The sequence below is a fragment of the Austrofundulus limnaeus genome, unplaced genomic scaffold (assembly GCF_001266775.1).
Source record: "Austrofundulus limnaeus strain Quisiro unplaced genomic scaffold, Austrofundulus_limnaeus-1.0 Scaffold222, whole genome shotgun sequence".
NCBI lineage: Eukaryota > Metazoa > Chordata > Actinopteri > Cyprinodontiformes > Rivulidae > Austrofundulus > Austrofundulus limnaeus.
The window spans coordinates 360,535-372,749 of record NW_013952624.1 but is presented as its reverse complement, the minus strand read 5'-3'; the positions used below and the strand labels follow the sequence as shown (position 1 = coordinate 372,749).

The 12,215-nt window shown below is 39.0% G+C and overlaps 1 protein-coding gene across 3 annotated transcripts in view; it reads right to left on the bottom strand.

The window, feature by feature from the left end:
* The window catches only part of ptk2bb (protein tyrosine kinase 2 beta, b), a 23,210-nt gene that overhangs the window by 4,083 nt on the left and 6,912 nt on the right, over positions 1-12,215 (bottom strand). The window contains exons 2-28 of one of the 3 annotated variants that reach the window (XM_014019464.1): positions 10,175-10,417; positions 8,685-8,863; positions 8,505-8,592; positions 7,918-7,997; positions 7,692-7,754; positions 7,330-7,384; positions 7,053-7,193; positions 6,878-6,952; positions 6,150-6,251; positions 5,949-6,066; positions 5,293-5,335; positions 5,159-5,190; positions 4,999-5,043; positions 4,809-4,906; positions 3,532-3,613; positions 3,324-3,424; positions 3,053-3,168; positions 2,442-2,542; positions 1,807-1,896; positions 1,506-1,710; positions 1,303-1,411; positions 1,161-1,220; positions 940-1,062; positions 690-842; positions 420-455; positions 253-277; positions 137-171 (exon numbers count right to left, since the gene is read on the bottom strand). In XM_014019464.1, the coding sequence (XP_013874918.1) occupies positions 137-171; positions 253-277; positions 420-455; positions 690-842; positions 940-1,062; positions 1,161-1,220; positions 1,303-1,411; positions 1,506-1,710; positions 1,807-1,896; positions 2,442-2,542; positions 3,053-3,168; positions 3,324-3,424; positions 3,532-3,613; positions 4,809-4,906; positions 4,999-5,043; positions 5,159-5,190; positions 5,293-5,335; positions 5,949-6,066; positions 6,150-6,251; positions 6,878-6,952; positions 7,053-7,193; positions 7,330-7,384; positions 7,692-7,754; positions 7,918-7,997; positions 8,505-8,592; positions 8,685-8,863; positions 10,175-10,372 (2,553 nt within the window). In that variant the 5' untranslated portion in view covers positions 10,373-10,417. Of the gene's footprint in view, positions 1-136; positions 172-252; positions 278-419; positions 843-939; positions 1,063-1,160; positions 1,221-1,302; positions 1,412-1,505; positions 1,711-1,806; positions 1,897-2,441; positions 2,543-3,052; positions 3,169-3,323; positions 3,425-3,531; positions 3,614-4,808; positions 4,907-4,998; positions 5,044-5,158; positions 5,191-5,292; positions 5,336-5,948; positions 6,067-6,149; positions 6,252-6,877; positions 6,953-7,052; positions 7,194-7,329; positions 7,385-7,691; positions 7,755-7,917; positions 7,998-8,504; positions 8,593-8,684; positions 8,864-10,174; positions 10,418-11,876; positions 12,068-12,215 lie in introns of those variants that run through there. The other 2 variants (XM_014019463.1, XM_014019462.1) reach the window with 2 other exon arrangements.

Genomic DNA, 12,215 nt, shown 5'->3' with positions numbered 1-12,215 from the left:
GATAGATAGATAGATAGATAGATAGATATAACTTTATTTCATTCAACAAACAAACAATAATAAAACAAATAATAAAAACAACAAACATAATAATAAACACCAACAAATAACAACAATGTTGTGTCATAAACACTACCTGGGCTTTTAGTCGTGGAGGTTTCTCGGGTGGTGCTGTGGGGCAGAAAAATGCATCATACAACAAAACAAAAATCTTTAAAAGGTGAGTCTGTAAATTAATTTTAAAGTACTTACCAGGCTCACTGTCAGCTTCAGGTGGCTACACACAAAGACAAACATAGTGAGCACGAGAAGAGACAATGCATCACGTTACCAAAAGAAAACTACCACAAAGTTTTGGACCAGATTCAACTGTTTTGTAAATCCAGATTTTTTTCAGTTAGCGTAGCTTGGACACCTACCGCTGTAACCTCAACATCCTCCGGCGCCATGGGGTCCTGCAAAAGAACAGGCAGGTTCACTTTACAGATCACAGAGCTTCCCTTTGGAACTGTCATCGGGGGAACATTCATTATAAAGCTAGCGGGGTGCCTGGGGTGAACAAGTGGGTCTGTGCTGTTTAAAGGTGCGCCGATCTGCTTAGCCTCCAGGGTAGCACTGAGCTCGTCAGCAGAGGGACACACACACAAGGAGAGGGGGTTGACAAAGGTTAGCGATGCTCTGTTCCCCACCAGGAGTCTCTCCTCCTGCTCCAGCCACTTCTTATCCTCCATCATCTGCTCTTTCTGCTGCCGCAGCGTGTCCTGCATGAACTGACGCTCCTTCTGCCACAGCCGCTGGGCGTCCTCCATGCTGTTCGGTTCCACTCGCATGAATTCGCTCTCCTACGAGGAAACAAACACGTTTAAGGTTACCGAGTTTATTAAGACGCAGGTAGAACAGCAAACGGCTCAAACAAATTTCGAGAGCGGCGAGTCTTACCCCCATGCTGCGACGTCGAGGGGATCGAACAGGAAGTGCAAGAGTGTTTCTGGAGTCGACGGGGGACTGATATTCAGACGGACTGGCCAGGTCCGGGGAGCTGGCACACAGAGCCTCATTCAGCTGCGTGGGTACACACATACAGAGACGTATACGTCTATTAGACTACAAAACCCAAAAAGTAAACCAGCATCATCTGAGGTTTTTCTGAACGTCTGTACCTGGATGTGTAGCCCGATGCTGAGCGTGTTCCCAAACCGCCCTGGCATCAATCGTGACGGCTTCAGAAGAGGTAAAAATAGGTTCACAGAATCAGATTTGTGTTTTCTTGTAAAATAAAATAGTGACTTCATTTATACATACTTTGGGAGGAGGGTCTGAAAAGTTGACCTTCGGCTCAAACAATTTGGTGGAGCGTGCTCTGTCCATTTCTCTCTGTGCTTCTTGCTCCTTCTCCATCTTGTGGACGTCACTGACAGATGTGAGAGAGTTTTAAATTTGTATCATTTATATGACTCAGTCATAGCTGACTATAACCGCAGGTGTCAATCTTTTGTCACTTGTACCTGATTTTGACCACAAGCTCCGTGAAACTGGGCCTCTCTCTGGGGTCGTAGGACCAGCAGCGGGTCATGAGCGAGTACAGAGCAGGGGGGCAGTTGTCCGGTTTGGGCAGCCGGATGCCCTGCTCCAGCTGGTTGATCACGTCTTTGTTCTCCAGCCAGAAAAACGGCTGCTGGCCCTGGCTCATGATCTCCCACACGCACACGGCTGCAACGTAGAGACCACTCAGATTGAGCACATTTCAATTTGTGCCATGATGAGAGTGTGAAGGACAATGTTAAGAGAAACGCATCACCGGCTCACCAAACATCCAGACATCGCTCGATGTGGTGAAACGTCTGAAGTTGATGGATTCTGGGGCCATCCACTTGATTGGTAAACGAGTGACGGATGCTACCAGAAACAAAAGGTTTTCCAAAAGTTAGAATTTCATTGACAATAAATGTAAACTTTGCGTAAAATGTAAGGACATTTGTGTTTAGTAGATTATTTCAACGTTGTAACAATGTTTCTTGGCAATAAATGTTATACAGTTGGAAAGCCTGTTAATTTCCCTTTTAAATGGTGCCACATTTGTAAGGAACATGCATTTGTGGGTTGCGCACATGGAAAATTTGCCAAATTTTCTCTGCCAAGCAGATAACCGTTGTTATTGACATTTGTTTTAAGCTTCTGGTACTCCCAGGTGCTGAAAAATCAGGTGTCTGCTATAAGATTTATTGCCAAAAAGAATTGTTACAACAAAAAAATAATAATCTAACAAACAAAAATGGCCTTTCTTTTTGTGGCTCCATCTTATTTTTTTGACCTACAACAACTTGCAAAAAACCAAAAAACCAAAAAAAAAACCCAAAAAAGATACATACACACACACACACACACACACACACACACACACACACACATACACATATGTATATATATATAAGGTTTTGTACCTTTGTAGTATTCCTCAGCCTCGATGTATCTGGACAGACCAAAATCCCCGAGCTTCACACACTCGGGGCTGGCGACCAACACGTTCCGCACTGCAATGTCTCTGAAATAAGATAAAAATAAACAAATTAAATGTACAAAATCAAGCTAGTACTAAACCTAATAAACACAATTAATTATTAATTAATAGTGTTTTTCTCTGATTCGATGTATGTGTGTTTGTGTGTGAGAGAGCATTGTTTTTGTGTGCCTGTCAGTAAAATATCTCATGAACCACTGGATGATTTTTATTGCAACTTTCAGGAAATAATCATTGGATGTACCTCTCAGACTGAATAAATTTTGAAGTTAACACCAATTCAACACCTAAGCCAAATAACCCTAGAAACTACAAAAATGGTCACAATTCAGACAATTTTACAAATTTTGACCTAAAATTTGGTGTGGTTGTAGCTGAGAGTCATTCACAACATATTCTGAGCACGAGCTTGTACATAACATTTAAAAATTTGATCAAAACGCCCATGACTGTCATTTCTCAGCAGGAGATGATCTTTGTGATGTGTATTCCTTCAAGGAACGCCAACCCTTGTTTATTTTTTTTTTCTCTCACCTGTGAACCACGCTGACCCCTTCAAGGTAGACGAGGGCTTTGCAGATCTGTAGGCTGAACAGAACCAGAGTTGTGTTTGTCAGCTTGTTCTGGTTCTGGGTCAGGTAGTTTCCAAGCTGTGGGTGGGAACGACAGGAACACAGTCAGTCAGGTGAACTTAACATCAGCACTGGCATAAAAAAACAACAATAAAATATTAGATCTGCCAATAAGGCAACACAAACATGCCTAAATCTAATTCATCATTTCTAGAGAAAACACGGGCACAAACCTCTCCGTACTGATAGAGCTCCATGACGATCCACACTGGATCCTGCTCTATGATTCCAATCAGTTTGACGATGTGAGGGTGGTCCAGGGTCTTCATAATAACTGGAAAACAAAGATCACAATCCACAAAGGTTGCTGTCATGTAACATCCTTTCTGTGGTATGACAGAAGCAATAGTAATTGTTACGAATTAATTTTAACATTTGTACCTGCTTCACTCATGAATTTCTCCATGACTTCAGCTGAACAGTCCTTGCAGGTCTTAATCGCCACGTTAATCCGCTCACTTTTCTGTTTGAATAAAGAATGATTTAAAAAAACAAACAAACAGTTGCTAAGATTTTTTTTCTGCACTGAAAACATGTCTCTCCTTTAATCTTTTATTATCTAGTTCAATAGAGTGAAACCTTTCTGCAACAGTACTGCATCAGTGTGAATATGCATAAATATCAACTAGTGATCGATACATCAATACTGAAATATCGATACCACTGATACCAGATCTTTATGCTCTAAAACTGATTCTAAAATCAAAATATAATTGAAACTTTGATACTTCATTAAGTAACTAAAAAAGATTTAAGTTTCATCTAAAACATATTGGTCGGTGGGAACTACTTTTTCTTCCGCCTGGGTAATAAATAATCAAAGCAGCATGTGCTGAGTCAGTAGATGTTACATGTTCAGTATTTTCATGTTAATATGATCGTGTAACATAATTAAGATGCCAGTTTTCATTTTATAGTAGTTCTTAATAACATAACACTAATTTGTTAATGGTTTTATTGTTTTAATTTAGTTAGTGTTTGAAACACCATTTTCACATATTTTGAGTTTATGATTGCATTTTCTGTTTTTTTCTGTTGTATTGGCTCAGCTTTACGCTGTTTCTGAGTTTAAAATAGAGAAAAAATATAATCTGATGTCTTGTATTCTTTTTAAAGTTATGATTGGAAATACACTACTTTGTTACATTTACCAGACACATTTGGTGTGTTTATTTGAAGCGGTATTGCCAATACCAGCTTTTTACCAGAGTTTTACTTGGAATTCGAAAGGAAATCGATGGTATTAGACATCGCTAATAACAACAGGCTGTACCTGTCAATGTGTGGATTTAAGGAGTTTCATGTGTGGCTTGAGGGAGATCACCACTCTGGCTGGTTGTTTCAAGGATTTGGAGACTGTTAATCCAGTTTGCTTGGGGGCTCGTCCGGGATGTTTTGAATTTAAAAAATAGAGGCTGAACTCAACACTGACTAATTTAAAAGATTTTTAGTAAAATCAACAATCTATGTTAATAATTCTTTACAAAACAGCCCAATCTGGCAGTTATACTGGTAATCTGCTTCAAGGCAAGAACACTTTAAATCCACACCTTCACAGATACAGCCATTTTATATTAAAGCAGACCCAGACTGATGCAGTATGTAGGTTTTGACAGTGAGAATGCATTATCAGTATGAATATCTAAACAGGATCTTACAGATTTTTTGTACACTCCCTCGTAGACTTCTCCAAAAAAGCCCGCCCCAAGAATTCGTCCCAGAACAATGTTGTTTCGATCAATCCCATACTTCACAGCTAAAGAGCAACGATTACAGTTGTTACAGATTATAATATAATTCTACTGGTATTTTTTCTGAAAAAACTAAAAGTGATAGCTTCAGACAAACCTGATTTGGGCCTCTCATCAAGAATCTCACAGTAGATATCAGATCCTGAAAACGTCAACAAAAATGAGCCACCTTAAATGAGTATATATTTCTTTGTAATTGCTGGAAATAGATTGCAGTTCATGACTGTTAAGGTAAATTATTTTAAAAAGCATCTTACCCATACTATGTCGGGATGAAGAGTTGTCTTTGCTGCTCCCAAGAACAGACAGAATGACAAAAAAACAATGTCAGAAATGTTCAAATTATGACTTTTTAGTGCAAAAATAATCATTTAATAAAATGATCTTTCACCTTATAGGGATGTCAGGGAGGGAAATCCGTGCACTCTTAGGATCTAGTTTAGAAAAAAAACATCATGTCATGAAAATATTCTCAAAGAACAGGAATATGAGACACCAAGTGTAAAATAAAATGTTTAAAAAAGTGTTACCAACAAATGTTCATCAACAAATGTTAAAATTTACATTTACGTATTTTAGAATGGAACACAGCCTTCTGCCGTTGGTGCGTGGCTTTTGCTATGACATCATCATACTGTGGAAATAGCAAATGCTAACGCTAATAATGCTGCTAGTGTAGACATCAAACTTGCAGTTGCAGCCGGTCTGAACACAGGTACCATCTATATTGTTTTCAATGAACACATTTACATGTAACATTTAAATTTAACTTTTAGTAAAAATCAACAAAATGTAAAAAGAGTGAGCTAAATAATGAAAATGTTTTAGTGACATCTAGTGCCCCATACAGGAATAGTTCAGATCTTTACAAACAATTAATATTTTACCTGTTCTGAATACTATATTTGAATTGTTGTGTGACTGAGCTATCTACGATATGTTCATTTCCTCTAAACCCCACTAAGCATCTGAACATAAAACATGAAGTGCTTATTACTGAAAGTTTTAACCCAGTAAAGCTGAGGGGGAAAAAGTTTAATTCTACACCTTTATTAGGTCTGTAGATAATACTGTCCTCTGTGTCGTTTTCCAGGCGACAGTATCCGTCAATCAGATCCATCATATTTTCTGCCACGGGCACCGAGGCCACACTGATCGATAAACGCTACCAGAGAGGACACAAAAGGCAGGACATGAAACAAAGAGCGATGGTTCAAATTCCCTGACCAAACAAACCAAACAGCTCACCTGTTTGGCCCCCTCGATGTCGATGTTCAAAAGCGCCTTGGTGTCGCTCTGTGGTAGGCACTGAATTTTCTTTATCTGTTTGAAGTCTGCTAGGAACACAGCCTGGGGCACAAAAGTTAGAGAAGCAATGAGTTATTTAGGATGAAACCTAGTTTTGACATGATCTACTAATTAACGTAGATTTATTTCTGTACATGTTAGGATTTGAAAATGTGTTTCAGCCAAATTATTCCCTTCACCTTCAATTGCATTTATGTCAGTTCCCAAAATGTTTCAAAACAGAAACAGTTTTCTTGGGTCACTCACTGGAATTTTGAGCATATTGCAAAAAAATTGTTATAATTTTACTCTCAAGTTGCGTTTGTCTAACGAGTCCGGAACCAGTCAGAAAACTCCGATAAATTTAAGACAACTTTAGGAGTGCGAGGAAACCATATTGTGAAACAACAAGTAATTAATTGCATTAATTTGAGACGTGATTAAAACCATTTGTGACCAAACTGAGACAATAACAGTGAATTTGCACATCTCCAAGTGCAAATGTGTGGATTTTCTCACAATTTTGTGTCTCTAATGAATTAGCAACAGTCTTAACTCAGTGAGCATCAAGTTTTACTTTTAGGTTGTTTAAAGTTTGCAACAATTACACTTTTTTTCAGCCATTTAAAAACTTCTCCATGTTCTACCGCTTATCCATAATCGGGTCACGAGAATATTTTCAAACTTACTGCCGCATCCTTCTGAGTGCGCTGACGGATGCCTCTTCCTCCAATCACCAGCTCCACTGAAAGACTCCAACTTTGCTGGTGTAGAACAAAAACATTTATAAAATCAAACACATGCATTAGGCGGGGCTTGACAGTCGTAGCGTTTAGGGCTTAAAGGAGGTTATTTGACACTCACCACCAGTTCGCAACGGAAGACCTCCTCATCATAGCTGCTAAAGGTTTTGAGGGTTTCAAAAAACTTAATCATGCAGTCGTCCTCTTTGAGTGCTGCGTACTGTTGAAACGTTTGTTGGATCATCTTCCGTAGCTGCTTAGGCTGGATCACAAAAACATCAAAATAGTTAGAAACTCGTTGTTTCTGCAACTGATAGGAGCTCGTTTAACAGGATTCACAGTAATGGAGGAAACATGAAACAGTACTGACGAACCTAAAAGTGGATATAGATATTTACCTTCATGCTGTTCATTAGCTGCTGAGGGAAGAACAGGTCTAGACCCACTTCTTTTCTGAAGTGGTAAAGCAAAAACACGTAAAAACAACATTCAACTGTGGAATTTTCCTTTTTGACACAGCTGAAGCAACGCTCACATTTAGGCCTTTAGAAGGGGGGGGGAAATAATCCCAACCCAGACTGTAAGTCCTTAACATTTCTAAGAGGCACGGATGTTTCAACAAGCTGAAAACTGGCTCTAAACAAGCGCAGAGCCACGTCAGCTTTAAAGTAAACAAACATCAAGGCACACAGCTAAAATCTGATTTTAAAGCTTTCACCCGACATGAGATGGAGAGGACAGCTGCAGAGCTGAAACTCACTCTAAGAGCTCAAAGTTGGATTTCTTTTCAAGGCCTTTCGCATTCATGTCTTTATAGAACCTCCTGTGGAAGAAAGAGGAAAAAATAATAATGCAAGAACCAAACAAATGATTGAAGCATGCATCATTTGTTTCAGCTGATATGTAGTTTTATCTTTCCTGTGATGTGAACAAAGTAAGCGAAGGTAAGAATTGCATAATATCTGAATTCTAAGAAAGTGACTCACCTGAGCTCCAAACAGCCGAGCTGGAGCGCCATCCCATCACTGACTTTACTTGCGTGATATTGCATGTAGTCGCTCCGTACCTGTGAGGAAATGTTACGAGCTGTAACCAAAGTCAAACCGAACCCTTTCATAGTAAACGGACAATATTTTTATGTTTTTTTTCCCCAAAATATTTCTACTAGAATAAACGGTTGCCAAACTGATGGTAGAGAAAACATTGTTAAAAAGGTTTTCACGGAAATTGTTGTTTTTGTCGAATGGAGTAGTTTTATGATGACAGTAATAAACTTTGGTCTGGGCCATGTTTGAATTTTAGCTCAAATTTCAAAGTTTCTCTTTTATTTCTCCAAACTGAAGTTGTTCAAAAAGCTATCTACGACGGGTAAGATATTTATTGCTCAAGCCCCATTTCAAAAAGTCTGGATTGTCCTTTTAAACACAAACTGTTTACTTTATTTTCAATTTTATTCGGATGAAATTATTTCGGTAAACTACAAAGTGACAGACACTCTCATAATGACTGTAGAAACACTGCTTTTAACATTTAACATGTTACTGATAAAAACAATAAAAAAATTAATGCATACCTGTTGGTAAAAATAGAGAAATGTGGATCTGTCCTTTTTAAATTTTTCCAGGAAATTAACTGGAATGTATCTGATTCTGAGGTCATACCTGTTACTCAAGAAGAACAGAAACATGATGGATTAAGATTTTAATATCTATTAAATGTCAGGCAGTAAATAATATGGATGATCAGTTCGTACCTCCACTCAGCCTCCACATGAAGGCTCTCGTAGCGCTGCTCTACCTCACCGACGGTCAGGTCTGGATGGAGCCAGTGAAGTTCTTCTGACTTTAAGTGCTTCAACATGAGACCGTAGCATCCTTCAAATTCAATGTTTGGACCCAACCGACCGCTGGCCAGGATGGAGTGAATGATGGCCTGAGGGGCAAAGAAAATATTTTCCTCGAGTCATTCTTTTTTTCTTCTGTGATACTTTGTGATTGACATTGATCATGTATTCTGTACATCCTGTGCAACAAATTTTGGATTTTGTGATTCTTTAAGGTTTCAAAACTTTCAACTTCATTTGCAAATATTTTCCTCATAGAAATGCAGATCGCTTCAATTCATTTGCTCTGCTTTTGTCTTTTATGCTCCTATTATCTAGTGTGTTACTTTAAGCTTTTTGTTAACTTTCTGCTGCTTTTAGCTAGTGTTTTACTACATTTAGCTCACATTTTGCTATATTTAGCTTTCAGCCTTGTAGCCAGCCTTTTGCTAATATGGATTTTAATTAGCCTTTTGATACTATTTGTTAACCTTTTGTTACTTTTACCTTTTAGTCTCTGCTAATCTAGCTTTTAGTAAGCATTTTTCCTACTTTTACCTTTTAGCTAGCTGTCTGATGCTTTTGGTTTTTAATTATTCTATTGCTGCTTTTAGGCAGTAACTTACCACTTTAGGATTTTTGCTAACATTTTGTTATTTTTGGCTTTCAGCTAGCCTTTTAACTAACCTTTAGTTACTATAGCTTTTAATTACCTTTTTGCTACTACTTTTAGCTTTACCTTAAAAGCACAGTGTGTAGTATTTGTTGTTTTCAGCGACATCTAGCGGTTGAATCATCCTCCCTGGTCCTCCCCCCACCCCCACCCCCCCGCTTCCAAATGCAAAGGAGTTGCTACGGTGTCTCTCAGGTGTCAAAAACCTTTGATAATTCCAACCGCGATGTCTCCCAGCAGCTTCAGGGCTAGTGATGTTTCAAGTGGTAAGATTATGAGCTTTAATAAGTAAAATTATCCCAGCTACAATGACAGACAACAAATATTACATTTATAGTATTACAACTAAAACCGTTTTTGACGCCACCACCGCAGTTTGTCCTTCATGAGCCTTCGTAGACAAGATGGCGGCTGCCTGTGTGGCGACCCGCGACCATGGAGATATAAACAGCTTTTTATAAGGTAAAAATAATAAAACAAGGTCTTTGTCTGCAATGATTAGACATGTTTTTATTATTGTCATTAGTGATTATCTCAATTTCGGCTAAAAGACTTGACAAAATCCTACACACTGTCTTTAAGTAAACTTTGTTGCTTTTAGCTACCATTTAGCTACTTTTAGCTAGCCTTTTGGTATTTTGCTTTTAGCCAATGCTTTGCTTCTATTAGCTTTAATAACTTGGTTTTCATTTCACATCTTTAATTTAACTTTTATTTATCTGATTATTATGTTTTACTACGCTCTCACCTTGATTTTCCAGGAGCTGTCACATTTGACCAGTTTGAAGTTTTTTCCCAGGTTGTTGTTGATGCAGAAGCAGACTTTGAGGATTTTTACTGGCCCTCCTTCTCCTGGCAGCTGGGCCTCAGTGCTGGGCTCTGGGTCACTTTGCTTTGGAGCGGGCACCTTCCAGGCCAGGGTGTCCCCGGACATCACCTCGTACATCGTCACAGCTGGGTCGGTGTCATCATATCCACATCATCCTTTAACCTAAAGCAAAGGGAAAAAATTAAACACACCGAAAACACAACTAACATCCTGTGAAATTAACAACATGCAAATCTGTTCTGTGACTTATTTTGTTGTAGTAATACAGCCATGCTACTTAAAGCTTCTCATCCTGTGATCCTGTGCCACAGGGCTGCGATGATTCACATTTATCTTTAGATAACATTCCTTCCATACTTCAAGTCAGGACCTGCACTTTTCGTCAAGCACAACTGTGGAAACGCAGTCCTGCATTACTTCAAATGACTCAAACAAAACCAAGAGTTCCTATTATATTCACACTAACTGACATTTCATAACATTTCTTAAGTAGCAGCCTTTAGCAAGACGATCAGGAACAACAAGTCTTTGCAAACCGAGACGACAAAACAAACCGCAGGATGGTGGACTGATGCTAGTAGCCTGTTAGCTCTAATCAGCTTTGAGTTTTAGTTCATAACAAGGAGGGGAAAAAACTAAATTATATGTATATATTAGGGGTGCAACAATACAGATTTTTAAAATTTATTTCATCAACTTGTCTTCTGAAGATGCTCTGTGTTGAAGGCTCTGGATCTGTGTTCGACTACTCCTCCTAGGCTGCACTGTCGAGCACAGATCCATTAAGAACAAACTGGGCTCAAACTTGCGGCCTCGAGACACAACCATGGAACTGACCTACCACAGCTTCTTTTTGTTACTGTTTCATTTCAAACTTCCCCACCACTGTCAACCATTTATATAAGTAGTAATACAAATATTCCACTTTTACTGGGAACAAATTCAATATCATGATACTACTACCACCATGCTTCCCATGCACACAGGGACTAAAAGATGAGAAAATGTGTTGTTTTTATCCTTTTGTTGTCTCATAAATTCAACTATTTAAACTAATCTGAATGTAGGTAAGTGAATGATCATATTTTCATATTTTTTAGAATAATTTAAAGACAGTAATTGCAACTGCAGGCCTGCAAGCTGCAGGGTTTGAAAAATGTTACAATAGCTAAGATCAGAATATTCTGTTAGTTTTCCTTCAGGGGAGCCTGATCCTCTTAGCTTAGTCCGAGCCACAATATTGTGCATTTACACCAACCGGCTCAGACTTCCCGGCATGCTTATCTCTTCGCTTATGAGAAGTGTATGCCAGCCGGAGGGGATTGTTCTCCAGCCACCAGGTTTGAACAAACACGGTCGCAGTCGGTGACTGTAAAAAGGGTCGTAAAAGTTTATAAAAACACACCTGGAAGCCATCCGCTCAGGTGAAAACTTCACCTTCACTGAACTTGTATGTTAAGGACAAACAACAACTAAGAAGACAGAAAGAAATCTATGAAATACATCCAGAAATACAACTTTTTTTTTCTATGAGTGAAGACATGTTGACTCAGCAGATTAAGAGTAAACTAAGTGCTTAAAAGCGGCAGATAAGATTTCTGCTTGAGAAAAAAAAACCCACCTGACAATGCTGCTCAGGAGAAAAATGCCCTCTTAGTATCATAAAAGAAACTCCATGATGTTAGTCCGCTGTCGGGTTGTGTTAGTTTCTCTCAGGGCTTTTTTTTTCCCACCCCTGTTAGGTTGTGTTCTGTTAGCCTGAGGCCATAAATTCCCCAGCAGGACGGTGTGGGAGTGTTCTGTGTGCTGGTGTGTGCGTGGAACGAGAGAGGGAGCAGGAGAGGAGAGATGAGTGGGAAGTATGGGCAACATGTTGCCCCATCATTTGGGTGTGTGTGTGTGTGTGTGTGTGTGTGTGTGTGTGTGTGTGTGTGTGTGTGTGTGTGTGTGTGTGTGTGTG